The 27,012-nt window shown below is 41.2% G+C and overlaps 1 protein-coding gene across 4 annotated transcripts in view; it reads left to right on the forward strand.

Annotated features, from left to right (window-relative positions):
• SH2D4A (SH2 domain containing 4A) overlaps positions 1 to 27,012 on the forward strand; it is a 63,995-nt gene that overhangs the window by 12,464 nt on the left and 24,519 nt on the right. For 2 of the 4 annotated variants that reach the window (XM_069978149.1, XM_069978150.1), the window contains exons 3-5: positions 4,312 to 4,471; positions 8,052 to 8,196; positions 21,420 to 21,509. In XM_069978149.1, coding sequence (XP_069834250.1) covers positions 4,312 to 4,471; positions 8,052 to 8,196; positions 21,420 to 21,509 — 395 coding nt within the window. The remainder of the gene's footprint in view (positions 1 to 4,311; positions 4,472 to 8,051; positions 8,197 to 21,419; positions 21,510 to 27,012) is intronic. The other 2 variants (XM_069978151.1, XM_069978152.1) reach the window with 1 other exon arrangement.

The following is a 27,012-nucleotide window of genomic DNA, read 5'->3' on the forward strand; positions in this document are numbered from 1 at the left end:
CATAGCAACTGCCGACTGCCGGGCCCCATTCAGCCCCTTCCTGCAGCCGATACCTCTGTATCCAGTGCAGGAACGTTCAGGTGTGCCCGATCAATTAACCATTCACTTCAATGTAAAGTACAGCTGCCGGCCAACTTTACATTATGTGAACAGCTATTATTTCCGGATGCTGTTTGGTGGACAGCGTCTGGAAATAATATACATGTACATTATTTTAACGTCCGTTCTAAAGAGCAGGCGTTAAAATAACGGTGTGCATACAGGGGAAGGCATTGCATTGACTTCTAAGCCGTCCAGTGTAGTCATAACTGCATAACTGCAAGTACTTGTCAGGAGTGCTTGCAGTTAAAGGGACATTTGCAGAACTCCGGAGGCCTTCTTGGCCACTGGGTGCTGCAAATGATGACAGCTCAGTGGGCCCAGTGTATTGCGGGGGCGGGCCATGGGGTCCCCGGATGTGGTGGGCCCCATAGCAGCCGCAGCCCCTGTTGCTCCCTATATTTCCTACTGTCAGAGCTAGAGGGTCCATCTCCCAAGGCTTTTATGAAAAAAAAAAAAACAACAACATTAGAATGGCAGCATAAATGTGCGACTGATGGCTTCCTTCTAATGGGAGACTAGGGTCCTTGTTCTCAAGATCATAGGTAGTCCTAGCGGTGATCACCCCCCATCTCCATGATCAGCTAGTCAACTAGTTAACCCCCGACAGGGCCCTTTAATGTCATTAAGAAATAAGCTAATGTTACTATGATTTACAAATGGGACAGAAAACTAGACCCTATATATTTGCAGGTGTCAGAGAGTTGCAGCCATCAGTGCTTTACTTATCAGTGTGTTATATACTACCAGAATCATGGTGTCCTTGTCTCTACAAAGACAAAAGTTAATTGTTAGTCATGAGTCAGCGGCTAAAGCTTTGTGACTAATTGTTGGAGAAATCTGATTCCTGTTATGCTTCATTCTTCTGCTCCGGAATGTGGGTCTAGTTAACTATTCTCAAAGACAAACAGATGGCACACACATTGACTCTTCTGCTATACCTACCCAATAACTCCTATTATGTTATACTTAAATGTACAGCATTATATATTATTTAGGGAGATAGAAAGAAGTTATATAGTTTGCCCCCACCCCCATCCCACCCCTACACATACACCTGGCCTGGTTCCCACATACGGCACTGTTCTATTCCTGGGCAATGACCGAAGGAGAAGCACTGACGGCCCCTTTATGATCCATTGATTCTAATAGAGCCGTGTCATAGAGGGGCGGGGTTTTTCTTTCACTGGGGGTGGGCCGGCCCACTTCCAGTGCTTAACCCTTGGCCGGTGCCCACAAAAAGAACGGCGCCGTACGCCATAGGAACTGGGTGTGTTTCAAAAAAAGGACTATAGCACCGGCCTGCCCGCACCAGCGCCGTTCTACCAATGTGCAAATGTACTTATGATACATTTGCTTTAACCAGCACCCCAATGCTTGATCAAGCACTGTGCTCGACTCAGCATGCTCACTCCACACTAGTCAAGACCCCACGACAGGGGTGGGGAACCTTTTCAATGTCGAGGGCCGGTCGGGCATTAATAAAATCATTCGAGGGCCGCATACCGTGCGCGGCAGTTAGTAGCGTGGGTTTGCAGCACCCAGGGCAAGGCAAAGTACTGTTCCCCTAGTGCCCCTGCTATTGTAGTTAACCCCCAGTGATGCTGCTGCTATTGTAGTTAACCCCCAGTGATGCCCCTGGTAGCCTAGTTAACTCCCATCAGGCATGTCCCTGGTAGCCTAGTAAACCCCCATCAGGCATGTCCCTGGTAGCCTAGTTAGCCCCCATCAGGCATGTCCCTGGTAGCCTAGTTAGCCCCCATCAGGCATGTCCCTGGTGGCCTAGTTAACCCCCATCAGGCATGTCCCTGGTGGCCTAGTTAACCCCCATCAGGCATGTCCCTGGTAGCCTAGTTAACCCCCATCAGGCATGTCCCTGGAGGCCTAGTTAACCCCCATCAGGCATGTCCCTGGTGGCCTAGTTAACCCCCAAATAAAAAAAATAAACATCCCACTCACCTTTCCTCCGCTCCCACGCTGTCCAGGTCCTCTTCTCTCCCAGGTCATCTGTGCCGATCCTCTCCTGCAGGCGGCGCGCGATGAAATGACGTCATCGCGCGCGGCCCGCAGGAGACTGAAGACACGTGCCGCTCTGCTGGGGAAGAAGCCGGCACAGACAGCATCCTCCTGTGTGTGGCAGCTGTCACAGACACCAAAGGATGCTGTGTGCGCTGGCTCCTTCCTCCTCCAGAGCGCCGCAAATCACAGGGGAGCTGCGGGCCACATCGGGAGGTCTCAGGGGCAGGATGAGGCCCGTGGGCCGGAGGTTCCCCACCCCTGCCATACGAGAAGATTTTATTTGATATTTTATATAAATGGCTTAGCTCTCATCATCAGGCTTAGAGCGCATATGTAACTGGATATTTTATACTTCAATGGAGCAAAGGTCTATACAACAAAAGCGAAACATGATGCTGCTTAGGAAACCAGGTTATTTATCCAACTTGTGTTATTATGTCAGCCATGTTGCTTATGGTGCATGAGAAAGCAGCAGGCATATACAGTACAATGAGCATAGGCATTTGTCATGTAATCACAGAGCATTACAATTATCACATGCATTGTTTTATTGTCACCATTATGTAAGAGATGTGTACTGTCATTTAAATAGGGTTAGACTTCCTTATAGCTCCTATAGTTCCATGTTTTACACTAATAAGACCACATGTACATTAGCACGAGGTTTTCGCTTCTTCTTTATTCATCTATAAAAATCCATCAAATTTAGAGGTGACGAAATACAGATGAATCCTAAATTCTGCTGTCACTGCCGTGTAGCAAAGCCGCAGGTAATTAAAATTAATTGCTGCTGCTTTCCCTTATTCCCACAAAAATATAACAGAACCTTAACTGATGTTCGAAATCCCTTTCAATGCTGTCCCCTAATATGACCTATTAAAGGGATACACTTTGCTCAAATCAACTGGTACCAGAAAGGTATATACATTTGTAAATAACTTCTATTTAAAAATCTCAAGTCTTTTAGTACTTATCAGCTGCTTTATGTCCTGCAGGAAGTGGTGCATTCTTTCCAGTCGGACACAGTGCTCTCTTCTGCCACCTCTGTCCATGACAGGAACTGTCCAGAGCAGTGAAGGATTTCTATGGGGATTTGCTGGACAGTTTCTGTCATGGACAGAGGTGGCAGCAGAGATCACTGTGTCCGACTGGAAAGAATGCACCACTTCCTGCAGGACATACAGCAGCTGGTAAGTACTAGAAGACTTGAGATTTACATCAATATGAATTATACAGTAAATATATGGATTATGTACATTCCAAGTTGGATTGTGTCCATTAGATAAAATGAATGACACAACCATTATACATACAGTACTCAGGAACATGACCCAACCATAATACGTATTCAGCAACGTGTGTTCTTTGGTTAATGCCACATCCCGTGATTACTAAACTGCATGTCCATTCTAAACCTTATAACACCTTTAAGATATTTGCTAATCGTCTACTAATTTTATTATCACTCATTAGCATTGTTAAATGGATGTGACTCAATCTTTGGTGGCAATAAAACATTATCAGGAATGTACTATACATGGCTTATTGTTGGGATGCTATTGAGATATTACACCAGGTATGGATGTAACATGTCGTATAAATGTGACAGATTACATAATCCTCCTATTAAACGTGTGACACAGCGTCTCCAGCTATTTTATATTCATAAATGCCATTTTACATGGAATTTGTCATCACATTTCTCGGTGACATTACCATTGGAATATACAATAGAATGTACTGCGTTTGTACAGAAGCAGAACATCACATGGGTATTGTTGTTATCCAACATTTTTTTTATAGTTTATATAAACTTATTGTAGCACTAACAAATAACATGAATAAGTGACTGTGTAAGAAAAATATATGACAGAAGTTTTTTATTTGAAGAATGCCATTTACCGGCAAAGAACGTCCGTTATTTGAAAACAATGGCCATTACTATATGAATAATAGCCGCTGAACATAACCTAAAAGTAGAACGCTGTGTGGATTATACAGTGTAACAAACTGCAATATTAATATATGACGCTAATACTGCTCTATGGCTAAACTGGAGAAATACAGAATAGTCTTTGTAGCTGGGTAAGATAGTTCATGATGACTTGAATCTGTAACCATTGTCTATACAGTATTCTATATTTCTGACGTTTGTCTAATTGGTCATATTACTCGTTTCTCTTTTATTCCCAGCTTTTCAGAAAACTGTACATTGGAATATAGCTGCAGACCAGGAAGTTTGGGTCTGGGTTATGGGGGAACATTTATCGGACAAACCGTACGATGTCATCTGTGATGAAATTATTGCTGAACGTGCAAGAAAGCAAGCAGAGGAAGAAGCTGAAGAAAGAAGGTAACGTTTTTTTTAATAGGTGGATCCTTGGGGGTAAAAGGAGTCGTAACCTCTCAAATCTTTATAAGATTAACATTGTAAGTCCTGGAAAAGCCCTTTAAGAGCTAATTTATATGAGCATAAGAGAAAGTGGATATAATATGTCAAGAAAAACAAGCATATATTCATCCATTGGGAGCTCTGTAAGTACATCTGTATTGTATCCATTTGTACGTAGATCCATATTAGCTCCATACTGGATCCTTATCATCCGTAGATCCTTATTGTACATAGATCCATATTAACACCATACTGGATACTTATTGTATGTAGATCCATATTAGCGCCAGTCTGGATACTTATTGTATGTAGATCCATATTAGCGCCAGACTGGATGCTTATTTTAAATAGATCCATATTAGCTTTATAATGAATCCTTACTGGATCTCTATTGACTGTAGATCCATATTAGCTCCATATTTAATCCTTATTGTACATAGATCCCTGTTAGCTCCATATTTAATCCTTATTGTACGTAGATTGATTTTAGCTCCATACTGGATCCTTATTGTATGTAGATCCATATTAGCTCCATACTGGATCCTTATTGTACGTAGATCCATATTAGCTCCATATTTAATCCTTATTGTACGTAGATCTATATTAGCTCCATACTGGATCCTTATTGTACATAGATGCATATAGCTGTATACTGGATCCTTATTGTACGTAGATCCATATTAGCTCCATACTGGATCCTTATTGTACATAGATGCATATAGCTGTATACTGGATCCTTATTGTACGTAGATCCATATTAGCTCCATACTGGATCCTTATTGTACAGTACATAGATCCATATTAGCTCCATACTGGATTTTTATTGTATGTAGATCCATATAAGTGATCAGCCAAGGAGCATGAAAAAGCCCTGCTTGCCAGCTGATCTCATCTTTTGAGCAGCCCTATAAATCATTGTTTACCAGGCCGCACATCTCCCTGTGCTAATAGGGGACTTGCGGATGATAGCAATATATTTAAAGTGTCCCTGTCGTTATAACTTTCAAAATCTAAATCAACAGTAGATGTGATATAAAGCAAGTTTACAATATACAGTCATTATTTTTTTTTTGTTGTTATCATGCTACAAAACAAAACTGAACTGAACCAGAAATCCAGGTCCAGTCTCCTAAAGGCAGATTTTCTGACTTGTGCTGGTCCGATCAATGTGTCCATCAATCACATGACTGCCTTCTCTCTGTGAGCGCTCAGATGGCCTGGGATACACAGGACTTTATGTTTTCTGACTGTTTCCTGTTTTTTGAGAAAAAAAAGTCAGAAAACAGGAAGTGCCGTGTTTTCCATGATTTCCATGATTTCAACTTAAAAATAAATAATGAATGTAAATTGCAAACTTTCTTTATATCACATCTACTGTTGATTTAGATTTTAAAAGTTATAAAGACAGTGACACTTTAAATGGACGCACGAATGATGAGTCTGGCTGAGGGTCACAAAAGAGTCCATCGCCTGTAATAGGTGTAAGGAGCTCCTGCACCCCATATTTATCTTGTTTTGACTGTTAGCCTAGTATGTCCTGCCATATCTGCCTCATATTACCACAGTAGTTTAAGGCTGTGTTCCCACTTTGAGAACATATCAGGCAAAAGTGGCCATCTTATTATATAGATGGCGGCTAATAATAATTATGATCTTTATTAGCGGCCTTCAATATAATGACTCGGCCACCTTTGCCTGATATGTTCTTGAAGTGAGAACATAGGCGTAAGCTGTAACATATACATATAACATTCACAATGATGTAACAATAGGTTTTACAGGATAAACTTCAAAAAATTGTAGGTGTATCTTCCTTTGTCTGGATACCTGCATAACTAAAAATAACTGAAGGGGTTAAACAAGGCTAGGTCCTTCATCTCCACTAAGTTATTGGTTGCGCCTGACTAGAAATCCCTGTAGTTATGTGACTCAATCCTAACTGTGACGTTAGTATGTTGTGCGTTATCATTTCCTGGACGAAGGTTGAGAGGCACCAATAGCCTTCTTAAGTTTGCCCAAGTTATTATATCAAAGTAAACATTGTATAATATTTACCAAGCAAATAGCACATTAAGACATCTCGAAAAATGTGAAACCGAAGAAAAAATTCTGGCTGGTGCTTAATAGTTATTGATAAACTTATATTTTTATTCCGTATTCATAAATACCTTCACAAGCCTTATGTAGTATACCAATAAACTGGGCAGAACACACTGTCAGTTACATTAAATGCTGTAGTAATAATGCTCAAAGTGTACTTGTCGCAAACTTTTATTATTTATTTTTTTTTTTTTAAGAAATCAAAAGGGGTTGTAATCACAAGCAGTTTTGCAATATACTGCAAATATAATAAGTTTTCTATGTTTAAATCAATGTTATACATACTAAGGCTGGGTTCACACTACTTATTCAGTCAGTATTGTGGTCCGCATATTGCAACCAAAACCAGGAGTGGATTGAAAACACAGAAAGGCTCTGTTCACACAATGTTGAAATTGAGTGGATGGCCGCCATTTAATGGCAAATATTTGACATTAATATTTAAAACAACGGCTGTTATATTGAAATAATGGCCGTTATTTACTGTTATATGGCGGCCATCCACTCAATTTCAACATTTTGTGGACAGAGCCTTTCTGTGTTTTTAATCCACTCCTGGTTTTGGTTGCAATATGAGGACTACAATACTGACTGAAATATACGTAGTGTGAACCCAGCCTAAACTGTCATTCATGTCGACATTTGTTCTTTTGTCTGTTCAAAATATGAGACTAAACACAGGAAGTCCCAGTCCTTTGTGCGTTCAGACAAGGAAAGACACCTGTTCATCATGCAGGTTGTATATCACCTGAGGGCAATTAACTTAGGCTAATTATATTATTAACTTTTGCTTATTATATGATCAGCTCTGCAGCTTACCAGGAGACAATGCTCTTTGTTATACAACAGTTCAGTCAGTATAATGTCACTGTGTAGTTACAGAGGTTTTGGTGCTGTTTGGCAGGAGAGCCGACCATACAATGCAAGCACCCCCAGGATTCTCTGCTACTGAATGTGGATGTGTAGCAGCTGTACATATGTGCAGTGAAGGGAGACACCTAGTGGCCCTGCTGGTACATTCTCTTTAAACATAGAAAAAAAGAGTATATTGCAAAACTGCTTGCCATCAACATTGATTTCTCAAAAAAAAAATAAAAAAAAAAATCACAACACGCGACAGTTCCACTTTAAATGAGGAATATTGCATGGATAGTAAATGAGAAGTAGCTCAGTTTTCATCACTGGCCCTGAAAGATTTTTGACCTAATCCTACAAAGATTGGTCATTGTGTATTAGATGTGTGTACAGTGCCTGTTATTATGTGTGTCGGTGTCTACTGTTTGTGTAGATTTGTATTAATGTGTACATATACATGTATAAGATTGTATGTCTGAGTAGGTATATGTGCCTGCAATAGCAATATCTACCTAAATGGTAAAACCTAAGAAATCACAGTGTCTGTGTAATAGTACTTATGTTTATATATCCTTCTGTCCTACAGGAAAGCACAAGAGGAAGAGCTGTCCAAACTGCCCAGGGCCTTGTCACCACACACACAAAGCGAAACACTGGAGACATGGAACAAGAAAACTGCCGAAGAAGAAGCCACAAAGATGGAGAAAATGAGAATAAATGAGGAAAATCAGGTAAAGAGAATAATGTATAAGCTGAAATGGGATGAACTTGACGTGACGCTCAGTACAATCCTCTGTTTAGTTTTTTTTTATAGTCAAAAAAATCCAACACCTACAAATTTTTACAGAATACTGATGATTTTATACAACATCTACATCTATGATGTAATGGTTGCCAATGTTAGCATAGGATTTAGTATTTTTTATATATTCAGTGCAAGGCATCATACGTCATATAGATAATATGATGATAATAGAAGGCTTGATGGACTAGTAAAGTACTTTACAAGAGAAGGCGATGAGGCAGGGAGCTAATGGCTGTCTGCTCCATTATTGTGTTAAAGGGGCACACCAGCAAAAGTTTTTTTCTCTTCCAAATCAACTGGTGTCAGAAATTATATAGATTTGTAATTGACTTTTTTATACGACATGTTACATCCATACCTGGTGTAATATCTCAACAGCATCTTACCAATAAGCCATGTATAGTACATAATAGTACATAATGTTTTATTGCCACCAAAGATTGAGTCACATCCATTTAACAATGCTAAAGAGCTAGAATAAAGTTAGTAGACGATTAGAAAATATCTTAAAGGTGTTATAAGGTTTAGAATGGACATGCAGTACAGTAATCACAGGATGTGGCCTTAACCTAAGAACATGCGTTGCTGCATACGTATTATGGTTGGGTCATGTTCCTGGGTACTGTATATATAATGGTTGTGTCATTCATTTTATCTAACATAACTTCGGATTTAATGTATTTGTACGTAATCCATATATTTACTGTATAATTCATATTGATGTAAATCTCAAGCCTTTTAGTACTTATCAGCTGCTGTATGTCCTGCAGGAAGTGGTGCATTCTTTCCAGTCTGAGACAGTGCTCTCTGCTGCCTCTTCTGTCCATGACAGGAACCGTCCAGAGCAGGAGACGTTTTGAATGGGGATTTACTACTGCTCGGCAGAGGTGACAGCAGAGAGCACTGTGTCAGACAGGAAAGAATACACTTTCAAGCATGTATGTACAGTAAAAGCAGTTCTCCCAATGGGCAATTGATGGGATAGGAAGAGGGCAGGCCTGTCAGCCCAAAGGCCCAGTACTTTACATATGAAGTATGCCTCACATGCTATAGCACAAGATTATTTAGTTGTATTTTGCACATTATTGCACAAAACTATTAAGAAGACAATAATATCTTAGATAACTATAGTAATCCCATAAAAATGAGTCATGCCAAGCCAATCAGACATGTGACACGGGGTCTGTCTAATAAGGCCCTTTTCATCTTTCAGCTAAATTTTAAAACTGACTATACATATGAAATAAAGTAGGCAGATCACAATAATTATGCAGTATAGGAGCAGCCCAGCTGTCCACCAGTGCCTACTATTAGGGAAAGCAATAATCTGACAAGTCAGATGTAAGGATATAGAGTCCTTTATTGCTCTTGGAGATTGGGAATATCTGGCAGGGACAGATACCCTTATGGCACTAGACAAGTATACCTACACCAATCCAGTGGTCCTGCAGCTATATTACATGTATGGTTACCATTAGGCCATATAAAATACTTTAATATGCAGGAATGTTTAATAATTGTAACAATCAACTTGGATTTTACTGAAGTCACGTCAAGTTTCACTCTGTATTGGGAATTCTCGTCAACGTCTACTAATGTCTACCAAAGCATTAATGGATATATAAGTCCCTGAGTTGTCGTCTTGTGTACAACTAACAGATGTTGGGTGATAACCACTGAAGGCCACTAGAGATGAGCGAACAGGGTTCGGGTTCGAGAACCCGAACGTTCGGTATTTGATTAGCGGTGGCTGCTGAAGTTGGATAAAGCTCTAAGGTTGTCTGGAAAACATGGATATAGCCAATGACTATATCCATGTTTTCCACATAGCCTTAGGGCTTTATCCAAATTCAGCAGCCACCGCTAATCAAATGCCGATCGTTTGGGTTCGGCTGGACTCGAACCCGAACCCGGTTCGCTCATCTCTAAAGGCCACCATTACAGTCAATATAGTACAGTCTATATTTTATATTAAAAAAAATCTTCATTTAGCGAGATGCACTGTAAATGACGTACACAAAGGCAGATTATTATTGCATGTAATGTAGGTTCTGCTTAAAGCTGAATGCTACAGCAACAATATTGGTGATCCTTAGTGGTTGTAAACTAGCATCTGTTAGCGATGTGAAAGACCAAAAAAAATATGAGTAAAAATAAATTCAAAAATACAATATGAAATACAATTCAGGAATCTATATACCCAGCTCTCTCCTTTTTTTTGTGTGTAATTTCTTAGGACTTATTCACATGATCCGTAACTTTTTCGGATGCGCAAATACGGACAAATTTAGGACCTAGTGATTTCTATTTCTATTTACACTGTCAAACAATTAGCCAATATGGGATCGGCAATTTTTGAGGACATTATGGGTGCAGAAAATATGGATCACCATAATTTAACTATCCCCTCCCCCTTTTTTGTGGATCCACGAAAAATACCGATTGCGGATCAACTATGGACTAACTTGTTTTTGCAGCTTGTGGACAACAATTGCGGACATAATATATATGATCCTGAAAAATAACTGCAAGATGTGCTGTACTTTTACTGTTCTTAATCTTTACATGAGACACCAATACTAGGCACAATAAAGCTACAAAGATCGCTAACACCTATACTGTATTTACATTATTTTGTCTGGGAATTAAAGTGTACCTGTTAAATCTTTTTTTAAAGAAATTTACAGTGACGGCCTGCTTAGCCAATCACTGGCTGCGGAGGGACAGAGCAATGATTGGGTGAGCAGGCTGACAGTGTGTAGGGACCAGGAGAAGCAGATAGGAGGAGCTTGCCGTTGAAACACAGACAGCTAAGCATTGTGTCAGGAGCTAAGTAGTAAATTTTCACAATTCTATGGTACAATTATGTCACAGCAGAACTTAAATCCGCTGTGGGAATGTAAAGCCATGGACTTTAATTAAAATCAGTATCACAGCAGATTTCACTGCGAGAAACTTGCAGCATGAAATCCGCTGCAAATGTGGTATGTGTGAATGCGTCCTTGTAGATCTTTTTTTTTTTTTTTAATGAAGTGAGCTACTTTGAGCAAGTAGTAAAACATAAAAAAAACTGTTAGGTATCGCTATAATCACAAGTAACACGCACAATGAATTAAGCAAACTTTAAATTAAAGTGAACCTATAAGTTATATAAACCCTCAAATAGAGCCACTAAAATACACTAAAACCCCTGTTAAGCTGGGCTTACACTACTTTTTTGCAATCCGTTTCTTTCATCCATTTTTGCAAAAAACGGATGGAAAGACGAATGGAAAAATCCGTTTTTCCATTGACTTCCCCCCCCAAAAAAGGATTAAAATGCATCGTTTTTTTTTTAAGGTACACAAAAATAAGGTCAAGTACGTTTGTATACATTAACGTTATGTGTACTTTAAAAAAAAAAAGGGTGCGTTTTGATCCTTTTTTTATTATGGAAATCTGGAAAACTGATCAAAATGGATGCACACAATTGCATCTGTTTTTCCATCCATTTTTTGCAAAAACAGATGAAAAAAACTGATTGCAAAAATTTAGTGTGAACCCAGCCTAAAATTCAAATCCTTATACTGCTATATTGATGGAAAATTAAAAATAGTTTGCCTTTCCCAATGATGCATTGCAAAAACCAAGAAGTTTCTGTGGTCTGCGGCCTAAATTTCTCCTAAATAGGTGAAAGAGCTGGAGGCTGCAGTCTACCCTTCTGTCCTGATCAGAGTTTTTAGTGCCTTTTCCTTCTTTTTGTGCACTTTATGTAGTTATTATGCAATTCAGTTTGGAAGCTGAGAGAGTTAGTAAGTAAACAGAGAAAGCTGGTGACACTCGTGTATACTGTGTACCTGTAAAATGTCCTTCCTTACATCACTGGAAATCCCCAAGTGTTCATTTCAGGAAAACATTTATCTCCAGTGATTCATGAGCTGGAACATTGATTTTAGGTTATACTTTGTAGAGTTCAAACAAGAAGCTATGACGTTTACAGTTTACAGAGAGGAATACACTTACATTGTGCGCCAAAGAAAAAGTGACCTAACACGACTGACATGTAGGAAGTTAGATTGTTCCCCACTGCGCACCCTCTTTTGAAAAGTTAAAACTAAATCTTATTCAAAATCATAACATATTTAAAAATGTTTGTCTTCAAGGCTCTACATTTTAACTTCCTTAAAGGGAACCTGTCATTATGAAAAAGCTACCTAAGTTATCAGCATCATGTTATAGAGCAGAAGGAGCTGAGCAAATTTAGTTATATCTTAATGGAAAAGGGAATTAGTATAACTTTAGTATAATTTATGAATTGAAACCACTAATGTTTCCATGCTAAAGAGTCCAGTCCATTGACTGACACCGCCCACTGGACTCCTAACACAGAATGAGCATGTTCAATGTACATGTTACAAACTATACTGAATCATATTCCATAAAGATATATATCAATCTGCTCAGTTCTTCCTGCTTATAGCATGATGGTGATAGAATAGATACCATTGTCTTGGTGACAGATTCCCTGTGAAGTCAATGTCAACCCTATGAACACCTTATTTTAAAGGGGTCCGCCAGCCATACCCATTTTATTTTTACAATCTCTAGGCAGGGGCTGGGTGAAAACATTTACATCTACTTACCACCCCTACTCCAGCACTGCCGCCTGTATTCCACTGCTCTGGTCCCCAGTCTACTTCCACTTCCTGGTCTAAGACGTGACATCAGCAGGCCCGCTCATCCATTCAGCTGCTGTAGCAGTGACCCGCGTCTGCTCCTGAATGGCTGAGCGGGCCTGGGACATCACGTCTCAGACCAAGAAGCGGACGGAGACTGGGGACTGGAGCAGTGGAATGCAGGTGGCAGTAGCGAGCGGGTGAGTGCGGGAGGGGCAGCGGGGAGCTGTGGGGGGGCTGCCCGGGTGATCGCTGATCGTCCGGGCAGCCCATAGGATACAGCAGCGTCTGCTGCCGATGCTCCTATTCAATGGAGCGACGGCAGAAGATCGTTGCTGTATCAGTCGCTTGTTTTTCAACATGTTGAAAAACAAGCGACTGCAACGATCAGCCGACATGAACGATGTCGGCTGATCATTGCACTCTATTCCACGGGATGATTATCGTCCGTAGCGGCCGATATCGGCCGAATACGGCCGATAATCATTCCGTGGAATAGGGCCTTTAATGGTTTCAAAATTCATCATTTCCTGCCCATGAGGCAGCGTCAGAAGTATATAGTCTATACCAGCTTGGAGTGATCATTTCTGCCTACTTGGTAGGCATGTTAAAGGTCAGCCAATAGTTGGTAATTTAGCGACTTTTGTCAAATCTAAACCAGAAACAGACCTTAAAGTGTCACTGTCATCATAGAAAACTTTTGAGATATCATAGAGACATGTCAAAAGTTTTGATCGGTCCAGGTCTGAGTATTCAGACCTATACCGATCAGGAGAACGAGCGAGGAGAGGACCATGCTGCAGCATTTCCCCTTAGTCAGGCTTTATAGACTTACATTATGAGCCCGACTGATCCCATGATGACATAGAGCGTGGTCTTCTCCCGGCTCATTCTCTGGATCGGTACGGGTCTGAACGCTCCTCACCCATCAAAAATTTTGACATGCCTGTACGACATGTCGAACGTTTTCTGTGATGACTGTGACACGCTAATAAATTTACCCCATGGATTCAAAGTATGAGATGCTGACTGCCTGGAGCTCCTAATAGAGTAAGTATAGGAGCTTACTGAATACTGGTACACAGTGAAGTAAGAATAACATTATAAGGAGGAAGTTGTCCTCTAGTGGGGCTGCCAAGGATAAGCATGCTGTCTTTTATATGTCAGTTCATGCAAGAGATATGAAGCTGCTGTGTATTAGAAAAACCCAAGCCTGAACTGAAAAATAACATGATTATAAAAGGAAAGGATGTTCATCATAATAATAATGAGGATAAAACAAAGTCTTTGCATCTTTCAGATTAATAATAGACAGACAGACAGACAGACAGACAGACAGACAGACAGATAGATAGATAGATAGATAGATAGATAGATAGATAGTCTTAGAAAATGACCGCAGCACTCCAGACTTATAAGGTGAAAAATGCAGTGAAAAAATGTATTGCATTAGAATACACACAGGAAGACCGGCGACGTTTCGCTCCATCAATAGGAGCTTTTTGACTGGCTTGAAAAAGCTCCTATTGATAGAGCGAAACGTCGCTGGTCTTCCTGTGTGTATTCTAATGCAATACATTTTTTCACTGCATTTTTCACCTTATAAGTCTGGAGTGCTGCGGTCATCTTCTAAGGCTATTTGGCTACACCTGTGGATCAAGGTGGGACGGCAGGCACACAGCATATACTTTTATCTTTGAGTGCTGCGGGAAATTGTTTTTCTCTAGATAGATAGACAGACAGACAGACAGACAGACAGATAGATAGATAGATAGATAGATAGATAATAGATAGATAGATAGATAGATAGATAGATAGATAGATAATAGATAGATAGATAGATAGATAGATAGATAGATAGATAGATAGAAGATAAATAGATATAGATGTAGATATTATTTTCATTCAAAAAATATTTTTCTAAAAAACAAAAAAAGTTATTTTGAAAAAACTGCTTTGTTGGTTTCTCTGTAAATTATGGCATTGGGGCTGACTTTCTTATGTGTTTCCAGCAGCAAATAGTAGTTTTTTTCTGTCCGTTTCCCCTGTCTGTTTAGTGTTCCGACATGTTTATTAACCCCTTAAGGTCAAAGCCAATTTTCGTTTTTGCACTTTTGCTTTTTCCATTTTATGTTTAAAAGTCCATAGCACTTGCATTTTTTCACCTAGAGACGTATATGAGCACTTATTTTTTGCAAAACCAATTGTACTTTGCAATGACAGGCATTATTTTTCCATAACATATGCTGCGAAACCGGAAAGCAATCATTTGCGCTGTCAAATTGAAAAAATAAAGGAATTTGTTTTGATTTCGGGGAGTTTTGCATTTACGCCGTTCGCCCTATGGTAAAACTGACTAGTTATGCATTTTCCTCAAGTCGTTACGATTACAACGATATGTAACATGTATAACTTTTCTTGTATCTGATGGCCTGTAAAAAATTCAAACCATTGTTAACAAATATATGTTCCTTAAAATTGCTCTATTCCCAGGCTTATAGCGCTTTTATCATTTGGTCTATGGGGCTGTGTCAGGTGTCATTGTTTGCGCCATGATGCGTACTTTCTACGTCACTCCGACGCTGAGGCCCGGCACGGGCAGAAGAACGGATCTCCCCCCCGCGATCGCATCACGGGGGGGAGATCCATCCCACTAGACACCAGGGATGCACGGAGGAAAGGCTCTAAGTGCAGCTGTCAGGTTTGACAGCTGCACTTAGAGGCTTAATTAGCCGGCACGGCAATGGGACCCGCGCCGGCTAATAGAGGCACTGCCCGGCTGCACATGTCAGCCGGGATCAGCGCCGTTCAGAGCAGGGTCCTGGCGGGACCCCTTTCTGAACACCCCACGCGGCACCATAACGTATCAGATACGTCATGGGTGTCACGGCCGCGGCGGCGGCCCGTGTATCGGGCCACCGCCGCGACCTCCTCCTGCCCCATGCAGCCGCCGGCGTCCTTGTGCGGGGACCCGGCGCTGCTGCTAGTTCGGCCCCTGGGGGCGCCTCACCTCTCCTCCGCTCCTGTCTCCGTCTGTGCCGGCCGGCGCGCGCGTCCCCGCCTCCTAGGGCGCGCGCGCGTCGGCTGTCTCAGATTTAAAGGGCCAGTCCGCCCTTAATTGGTTAATTGCACCTAGCACTCCCTATAAATCCCAGCATGCCCTGTCCCTTGTGTTGGAGCCTCTACATGCTTCCCATAGCGTTTGGCCCAGCTCCCTGTTGTCTCCTGATCCCTGTCCGCTACCTGGTCCCTAGTCCTTGTTCCTGATCCCTGTCCGCTACCTGGTCCCCACTCCTTGTTCCTGGTTCCTGCTTCCCCGTTACACTTGAGTTCCTGTGTTCAGCCTGTCACGTGCGGTCTCACCTACAGACCATTGCCAGTATCATCTCCTGCCTACGGCTCCTGCCACGCCTCGTTTGCCGTCACCAGCAACCAAGCCAGGGGTAGCGACCTGGGGGTCGCCTGCCGCAGCAAGTCCATCCCGCCTTGCGGCGGGCTCTGGTGAAAACCAGCGGCCCCTTAGACTCCGCTCCCTGGTGAGGTTAGTGCCATCGCTGGTGACGGTCCAGTGGATCCATTAGTCCAGGCGTTACAATGGGTCGCTAAGGGGTTAAAGGTGTGCAACACAATTTTTCCAAAAACCCGACATTTTTGTCAAAGAGACTGCAAAGTAGGTGTGTCGTGGTTGTGCCATGGGTGTGTCCTTTAAAATCCACCACAACCGACAGATTTCTTAGGCAAACCGTCATTTTTTTAATGGGGAAAACCTTCCAGATTTACTAAGAGCATGCACCCAATAATAAATTTGGTGTGAAAAAAACCCAAACACAACTGACAGCACAACGGCTTAAAATTGACGCATTGTTAGTAAACAAGGCCCATTGTGCAGATGTCATTGTATGACAGATCGATAGTTTATCTAAAATAAAACAGGTGAATGAACAGGGAAAGGCGTGTTTTATAGCTACTGTATAGATAAAGAGTTCTTACTAAGTTTCCATGATGGTGAGGAACCCGTGAGTAAGCACCTCATGTGACTGCAGCCTTTTTTTTTTTTTTTTGTATAATTATGCTGAACGATTTCTGACCTTTAAATGAAATGCTACTTCAGAAAAAAAAAGGAATGTTTAGTGCCCCATAAAAACACAAAGCAATGGAAGTGTATTCTTAGTTACTTCATACATTTCAGGAACAATTTTTCCAGATTGGTCGTGGTCGGGCCCCTCACAGATCAGCTTATTATCGATACCTTCTTCAGATTGGTTGTGGTCCCAGGGTCGGGCCCCTCACAGATCAGCTTATTATCGATACCTTCTTCAGATTGGTTGTGGTCCCAGGCTCGGGCCCCTCACAGATCAGCTTATTATCGATACTTTCTTCAGATTGGTTGTGGTCCCAGGGTCGGGCCCCTCACAGATCAGCTTATTATCGATACCTTCTTCAGATTGGTTGTGGTCCCAGGGTCGGGCCCCTCACAGATCAGCTTATTATCGATACCTTCTTCAGATTAGTTGTGGTCCCAGGGTCGGGCTCCTCACAGATCAGCTTATTATCGATACCTTCTTCAGATTGGTTGTGGTCCCAGGGTCGGGCCCCTCACAGATCAGCTTATTATCGATACCTTCTTCAGATTGGTTGTGGTCCCAGGGTCGGGCCCCTCACAGATCAGTTTATTATCAATACCTTCTTCAGATTGGTTGTGGTCCCAGGGTCGGGCCCCTCACAGATCAGCTTATTATCAATACCTTCTTCAGATTGGTTGTGGTCCCAGGGTCGGGCCCCTCACAGATCAGCTTATTATCGATACCTTCTTCAGATAGGAATTCTGGGCACATCCTTTAGATCAGTAATATCAATTTCTCAACTTAAAAAAAACTTCATTCATAGGTTATGAATAGAGATAAATAAACCAAATTTTCCGAACCTGAGATTTATTCCAAACTTTGCAAAAACTTCAGTTTGAACAAATTTTTTTGCAGAGTTTGTAATTTCATAAAGATTGGGGTCACACATAAAAAAAATTGTGTGGCTCCCCCAGTGTCCTCCTCCAGGTCTCTGGTGTCTTCAGCCGCCTCCAGTCTGCTTCGCCAATCACTGAGTGAGACAGGAGAGTTGCTGCGGCCAGTTATTGGCTGAGCAGGCTGTCACTCTTGTCACAACAGTGATTGGCTGAGCAGTATTTTGGCAGTTGGGGGGGGACACTGAAGACAGAGGAAGAAGGAGAACATTGGGGAGCGCAGACAGGTAAGTATAGATGAGGAAACTTTGTGAAACTCACTGAAACAGCTAAATACCTGCAATCATTTAGCTGTTTCCATGCGGTTCGTTTAAGTTTCCCTACTGCCTGGCCGTCCTGTGGAATCATCTTGATATAACCAGCGTTTTACTATGGTTATAATAATGATCATAATAATTTCTCTTCGGTGAAGGGGTAGGGCAGAGAAACTTTTTTTCCGACTGGTTTGACAAAGTTATACAGTTATACATTTGTAAATAACTCTAAAAAAAAAACAACTTAAGTCTTCCAGTACTTATCAGCTGCTGTATGTCCTGCAGAAAGTGTTTGATGATGATGTCCTAATAGCCTGTATCTTGTTTTATAAGCTGTGCTCTATAGTGATGTTGTAGCACAGTAGTCTGTGCTTTACTATGACGATTTCACAATAGCCAGTGGCTTTTTTTTATTAGCTGTGTTCTATTGTAATGATGTAACTGTAGCCTGTATCTTCATTTACAGTCTGTGCTCTGTTTACTCAATGACGTGTGTCTTCATTTACAGTTATCTTCTGTATGACAATGCTACATTGTATGTGTATGCAGACTACAGTGATGTGTCACAATAGTGTTTGCCCAAATTCCAAGTTTTTTTTTTTTGCTGTTATGGAGACTCCATTACCTGTGTTTGTTATATTGAGGATATCTCAATAGCAGGTGGCTTAGGCTGGGTTCACACTACAATTTTTTCATCCTTTTTTTTCATACGTTTTTGCAAAAAAAAAAACAGATGGTAAATGGATGCAGTTTTGTGATCCGTTTTTCCATTTTGTGATTCGTTTTTTTCTATTGACATTTATTATATAAACAAAAGATCACAACGCATACAAAACATAGTCAACCACATTTTTGTGTTAAAAAATATTTTTACAATGGTAGTCAATGGAAAAACAGATCAAAACGGATGCAAACAAATACATCTGTTTTTTCCCTCAGTTTTTCATCCTTTTTTTGTAAAAACGTAAAAAAAAAAAGATAAGGGATATCAATTTCTCAACAACAACAACAAAAAAAACCTCAGTTCACTCACTATAAGCTGTAAGTAGAGATAAATGAACCAAATCTTCCAAACCGAGATTTATTCCAAACTTTGCAAAAAGATTGTTTTGAACCAATTTGTTTGCAAAGTTTGTAACAAGTTTGTAAAGATTGCGGCCACACATAAAAAATAAAATAAAAATTGTATGGCTCCCCCCAGTCTCCAGTGTCCCCCTCCAGGTCTCTGGTGTCTTCAGCTGCCTCCAGTCTGCTCAACCAATCACTGATTTAGATGGTAGAGCACTGTGGCCAGTGATTGGCTGAGCAGGCTTTCACTGTTGTCACAACAGGGTTGTCCCATCTCAGTCAGTGATTGGCTGAGCGGGATTTTGCGGGTGGGGACACTTAAGACGGAGGATCAAGGAGGACATCGGTTAAATATTTTTATTATAGAAACAGCAACTAAAGCCTCCTCGTGCTACTTTAACATTTTTCTTGGTACGCCAGATATCTTAGCTAGGCTATCGTTAACCCCTTAACGACCGCAGGTGTATATTTACGCCCTGCGGTCGTTAAGGGTGTTCAGATCGGGGCCGTGCGGTGACCCCGCTCTGAACTGCCGCAGTCCCAGGTCCCATGTAGCCCGGGACCGCGGCTATTAATGGGCACGGTCCGATCGCCCTGCCCGCTAATAAGGTAATCAGATGCAGCTGTCAAAGATGACCGCTGCATCTGATTGCCTGATGCAGCCTTTCCCTTGTGTCTAGTGGCGGAGATCACCCCCCCCCCCTGGACATTGTCCCGGAGGAGCAATCCCCGTGTCTTGTTCCGGTCGGGGTCTGTGCCGTAATGGAGCTGATCCTGACTCGGCATTCAGTTGCTTCCGGCATGCAGCATAGATCTGTATGAGAGATCAGAGTACTTATACCAGAAGTCCCCCAGGGGGGCTTCTAGTATAACTGTAAAAGTTTTAAAAAAAAGTGTTATTATTAATAAAAAGTCAGAATCACCCCCCTTTTCCCATGTTATAAATAAACATAAATAAACAAACATGTTTGCTATCGCGGCTTGCGTAATCGCCCAAACTATTAATTAATCACATTCCATTTTTTTTCAATTTCACCACACATTGAATTTTTTTCTGGTTTCGCAGTGTACTTTATGAAAAAATTCAGCCTGTCATTGCAAAGTAAAATTAGTGGCGCAAAAAAATAAGGGCTCATGTGGATTTCTAGGTGAAAAAATGCAAGTGCTATGGCCTTTTAAGCACAAGGAGGAAAAAACGAAAACGCAAAAAACAAAAAGAAATTTTTTTCAAATCAGCTTGTGCCAGAAAGTTATATATATTTGTAATTTACAATTTAAAAATCTCAAGTTTTCCAGTACTTATCAGCTGATGTATGTCCTGCAGGATGTTATGTATTCTTTCCCGTCTGACACAGTGCTCTCTGCTTCCACCGTCCAGCAGTAGCAAATCCCGACAGAAAACCTCTTCTGCTCTGGACAGTTCCTGACACTGACAGAGGTAGCAGCAGAGAGCACTGTGTCAGACTGGAAAAAAATACACCACTTCCTGCAGGACATACAGCAGCTGATAAGTACTGGGAGACTGGAGATATCTAAATAGAAGTAAATTACAAATCTGAATAACTTTCTAACACCCAGTTAATTTCAAAGATTTATTTATTTCCCCGCCGGAGAACCCCTTTAAGTTTATGGCTCTACCCTGGCCAACAAAAATGGCTTGTCTATTGGCCTCTCCTTCAACAACTTATTGCCACCATCTGACAAGTACCTAAAACACGCATACTTCTCCCAAGAAGTCAAAGGGTTAAAACTCTAGGCTATGTACTGTATTCTTTACAGCATACAAAGACCAATCTTATTTCAATTTAAAGTATTGAAATCTAAGTTTCAAGCTTCAATATAAAGGTTACAGTATAAAAAGAGGTAAAGTAAGATGATGCAAAACATTACATATAGAATAAAGGATTAATAGAAAGACCCCCTCCCATACCGCATGAGCCCTAAATATCATGGATATAATTGTGTTGGGCCGCATTATTCCATTAACTGGTTTTAATTTGATACCTCTGGGCTGTTGTTTCTGGGACTCTTGGGTTGCTTTGCCTGGTCTCACTCACTGGTTGCGGGCACTGTGTTTGCATGGGTTGTTTGGTGTGGTGATGAGTACCAAGGCAAGTAATATATGTCATTATAAATGGCCTATTTAAATTCCCAGCCCATTACAGAAACACCAAAAACAAGAAGTATTCAAGATATTCTGCGGGCGTCTACTACAAGAAATTCTAAAAAATGTGAGATACAACAGGTAAGACCATTGTTACCGGTAACGAAATATCACGTTACCACTTGAAAGGATAAATACCAGTAACAATTTGTATATGTTATATAGAGTTTGCAATGTGTTATAGTATGGCGGAAATCATTAAATCAACAAAAAAGTTGTCAAATGCACTTGGAGCTGTAATCTGTCTGAATGGGCGTAACGAACAGGGAGATGTCAGTAAGAGGTGTAGTTAGTATATTTCCTGTTCTTAATACAGAAGATACTAGATACGTAAGAGCCTATATTACCTTTGTATCAGGATCAGTTGTCATTGATTTAAAAGAGTGACTTTCTTGCCAACCTTTCCTTGATAATCCCTTATTACCCTTATATTGATCTTTGAGCTTTCAACAAAGCATTGTAAAAGTTATATTTTTTTCTAAAAGTTTGGTTCTATTTTCTAAAAGCGTTATCCAGTCAGGTACATTTTGAATCATTCCCCTTCTGGAAATTAACAGTTACATACTTGGCAATATCTTATCAGTCTCCTTCTCCCAGTTCTGAGCTGCTGCTTTCTGCCCAAGACACAGAAAACTGTATGTGAGCTGTTTACTCCATATCCCTACATCCCCCTCACTTCCAAGATGGCTGATGTAAACAGTGTCCCTGGATGGCTGTCTCTGCACTCTATAATTCCGGGAGGGTTAATCTGAGATCAAGTTGCTAATGACCTCACTGTGATTAACCCTCCCGGCATCCCAGAGTACATGGAGGCTATTTACATCAGCTGTTTTGGAAGGGAGGGAGGGGGAGACAGAGAGAACAGCTCACACACAGTTTTCTGTGTCTTCGGCTCAGAAGCAGCTCAGAACTGTGGGAAGGAGACTGAAAAGAAATTTAAAAATATGGAATGAAGTGTTTGTCAGAAGGGGGATGATTCAGCATGTATTTTACCTGAGTGGAATACCCGCTTTAACTATCAAGATTACTGATATTTGCTGCTCTCCAAATGCCTGATTTTATTGGATCACAGGAAACAGTGAGCATGTTTAGTCCTAGTGCCGTAGCATGTGGTCTCTTGCAGGTATACAGCCTGGTATTGTAACTGAACCTATAAAAACTCTCTTACATTTAACAAGCCAAAATGCTGGAGCAAACATAAGTATATATGCATACAAGGTGTATAAGTAAAATGATCTAAATATCTGTGGACCCAGTGATGTGGAATCCACTACTACGGTCTATACTAATTTCTGCATCTAAGGCTTTCAAACTACTCAGCCAATGACATTGATCCACTGGCTGTTCGTCAACAACAGAGAAGACCAATTATGTTCTTTATGTTCACCACATGTGCCTGGTGGGCACACAGGTGTGATGGCACGCCGGCTTTTAGTGGGTAAGGCCGGTTGTACCCTTTTCGCTTGTGGTCAGTGTCCTGCCGGATTGCTACCTGATCCCTTGGGATAAAGTCACAGATAATGTAGTCGCAGGTGGCCAGAGCGGTGTAATGACCCTCCCGGATAGTAGGACCCGCCACCCACAGAAAGAGGAAGTGTCCCAAGGTTGTGGTGTGTATGCTCTGTAGGTGGTGATGAATGACCACAGACTCTTGGAGTAACATTGAGTTAGTTTACTACTTGTAAATGTACAACAGGTAGTACAGAAGATCTCTGATATACACTTGACAAAGTTCCAACAAAGACTCGAACATAGGATGACAAGATCTGTAGGATAAGTGCGGCGTAGGAGATAGTCGTGTTGATAGAGTTGTGTTGAGGTAAAGTAGCAGAGAAGAGGATGCCGTCAGAGTCTCGACCCATGTCGTAATGTGCTCTGCCGGGATGTTGGAGGATGAGGTAGAATACTTAGAAGAATAGGAGGGATAAGAATAAGAACACCTGTGCCTGTGTATTGACCTTTGACCTCAGTCTTCACACCACCTTATGCCCACTAGCATTGGCCAAACCGTATTAATGGGTGACACAGGCCCCAGACCTTGTTACCTGGGTTGAACGGAATGCTGAGGGTTCCTTGCTGACACCCGCTCTGCGTAACAGAGTTCCTAGGCTACTGCAACTTTGCTCTGTGGCTCTATAGTGGATACTGGCCCGTTCTCTGACTTCTCCTTGTCCACGGTCTGGGTTGAGGTTATCTTTTGGCTAGTCCTCTCCTTAGAGGTTTAACACTGCATAGTGCTTGGTGAAGGTACTTGTAAGAAGGTTGGTAACAGTGTACTGTCTTGCGTCCTACCCATGTGGGGTACTGGCTAAGACTGACTACTCTTCCTGTCTCCTGTGTGACTCACTTCCTCCCCAGCGTGTAGGGTGCACTGTGATTAGGTGAAAAGAGTGCAACAGAGAACAGAACAGTGAACAGAGAGGAGAGGTGATAGGAAAGAAGAAAGCAGAAATCCTACTGGTCTACAGATTCTGGTAACACATAAACACAATAACCCTTTGCGATCCTTCAGCTGTGCAGATTCCATACACTAATACACAATACAGCAACATCTAGTGGCCAACTCTTAATACTACTTTCATCATAATAAAACCACAAAAAACACAGACTTTTGCGAAGGGTGTATGTAACAGTAAGACCCCTAGTGGGACACCACACATGCATTGAACACTTATGACTTGCTATTATTGCGTAGATACATTCTGCAATGGCTTTGTTCATAAAAACAGATAGTAGATTTTATTTTAGCCAAAAGCAGAGCAAAAACACAATCAATAGAGCATGAATGCCTTGGTTTAGTTGCACCGTTCAGCTTTAAGAATTTTAAGATTTAAAGCGTAACTGTCATTTCAGGTTCATTTTTTTGAAAACATTAAATATCAACAGTACAAGCGATTTTAAGAAACTTTGTAATAGGTTTAATAAACGAAAAGAGTTTCCTTCTGTACTGAAAAAGCAATCTCCCAGCCTCCCCCCTCACATCAGAAGCAGCAGGATTTCTCAGACCATTATGTGGCTATGGAGAGGGGAGGGGCTGTTAGGAGTGACTGAGCACGGAGCAGTCCTGCACAGCACAACACCCTGCAATCTTCTCTCAGTAAGTTCACAGATAAGCACTGACCTTTCTGACACCTGAATTAAGCGTTTTAGGTGCCCATAGAGTCTACAAACAGCTGACCTTCATGTCACCTCTTCCTGCTCCCTCATCTCCCTCAGCCCCTCCCCCCTTCATAGGCTTACAATGGAGAGAGCAGAGCCCGTCTTCACTGGCTTCTCTGTAATGAAGACGTGTTTGCCTGATAATGCACAGATAAGAAGTCAGGGGGGGAGGCTGGGAGATTGCTTCTTGAGTACAGAAGGAGGCTTTTTTGGCTGATAAAACCTATTACAGAGTTTCTTAAAATCGCTTATACTATTGATTTCTGCAATAAAAAAAAATATGAGAGTTACGCTTTAAGCAAATCCCCAAGCTGAGTATTCTATAGGATAAAATTGGTGTGGCCTCCTAATGTTTATAAATGGCTAAATGTGATTATAATTTAACGAAAATGTTTCTCTTTTAAAACAACTGGTGTCAGAAAGTTATATAGATATATAATTTACTTCTATAGAAAAATATCTAGTCTTCCAGTACTTAACAGCTGCTGTACGTCCTGCACGAAGTGCAGTATTCTTTCCAGTCTGACACAGTGCTCTTTGCTGCCACCCTGTACGTGACAGGAACTATAGGAATTTACTTCTGCTCTGGACAGTTTCTGTCATGGACAGAGGTGGCATCAGGGAGCACTGTGTCAGGCTGGAAAGAATACACCACTTCCTGCAGGACATACAGTAGAATAGAGAAGAAATCAGGCGATACCTTTTAGAGGCTAACTGTGTATATTTGATTGCAAGCTTTCGGGAGTCAAGCCCCCAATGTAGGACATACAGCAACTGATAAGTACTGGAAGACTTGACATTTTTAAATATAAGTAATTAATGTATAAAACTTTCTGACTTCAGTTAATTTGGAAAAAAAAAAAAAAAAATCACCGGAGTACCCCTTCAAATAAAAGCATAGGATTTAGATTTTTATGACAGCTGACAAGTTGCCTTGTTTCATTTGTTATTCAGTTTCTTTTTCAGTTTTTTTGTGCACTGATGGTTTTGGCTCCTTGTAAAAACTAGTCAAACAAGTGTGACTGCTAAGAAGACATAAACATCGATTTAAAATATGCATGTACACATACATAGACACATCTGAAAAATACAGGTCGGTAGTTAATGTTGAAATGATGAAATGACATCTACATTCTATGCCATTAAGATGTGTTTAATCATTTTCAAATCCTGTGAAGTTGTTATTGTTATTGTTATGAATGGAGCCACCGGTCGTGGGTGACCCACAGCTCCATTCATTCTCTATGGAGCCATTAAAAGAACCGAGTATAGCACTTATTTCTTTTCAGGGCTTCATAGAGACTGAATGAAGCTACAGCTCACGCACCATTTATAACAAAGGAGTCAGGGCACTGATCTAAAGATCCCCAGAGGGCATGGAGGTTGGAGCCCTGTGATCTCATATTTGTCCCCTATCCTGTGGATATTGGATAAAGGTAGTCATGGAACACAAATGAGATAGTCATTAACATTTACTATATGTCTACTCTATTTTATCATCATTTCATAATAATCCTTTTACGTTTTAGAATGTTATAGGGCTTAGAAGTTTAGCAGAACATTTTTCAGATTTCATGTACAGTAACGGCGATGAAAATCAGGTACACTTATAGGCGCAACAAACAGGTACAGCAAAAGGGGACAGGGGTGACGATCAAGTAAAGCAACAGGGGTGTAGATGAGATACAGCAACAGGGGACAGGTGTGACAATCAGATACAACAACAGGGGACCGAGGCCACATTCAGATACAACAACAGGGGAAAGAAGCAACAAATACATGCAACAAGAGGGGATGGCGCGTCAATCAGATACAATAACAGGGGACAGGGGCAACAATCACATACAGCAACAGGGGACAGAGGCGACAATCAGATACAACAACAGGGGATAGAAGCAACAAACAGATGCAAAAACAGGGGATGGGGCGACTATCAGATACAACAACATGGAACAGCGATGATGATCAGGGTAGAAAATGGTTAATTTGTGTTTGTACTGTTTTTTTTCTTTTTTGACTGCGGCACAGAATTGTTCTGCACTCCCAGCTCTAATAACCTTTTGCATACAATGGAGAAGATCAGAGCCAAAACCTGTCAAAGCCTCTCTATCTAAACTATACACTGCAATTGGTTCATCTGTAATGACCAAGCAATCACAAGACTAATGGTGATAGGTCCCTGGCTGAATGCCGTTCAAATTAAATTGTAAGTGCATGACAAGGGGTTATAGGGGTATTCCCATCTCAACTAATATAGTTATATTTGTCTGGTTCTTCTGGTACTTGACTGTCTTGCTGACAGTCCATTGTCTAGATTACAGACCACCACTGTGCTCTAAAAGCAGTGGTCTGACTGATAGATACATATATCCCCTTCTCCCTGGTGTATGTCTGCCATATCCCCTTCTCGCCGGATGGGCGGGCA

This window comes from Dendropsophus ebraccatus, chromosome 7 (genome assembly GCF_027789765.1).
Source record: "Dendropsophus ebraccatus isolate aDenEbr1 chromosome 7, aDenEbr1.pat, whole genome shotgun sequence".
In the NCBI taxonomy this organism is placed as follows: domain Eukaryota; kingdom Metazoa; phylum Chordata; class Amphibia; order Anura; family Hylidae; genus Dendropsophus; species Dendropsophus ebraccatus.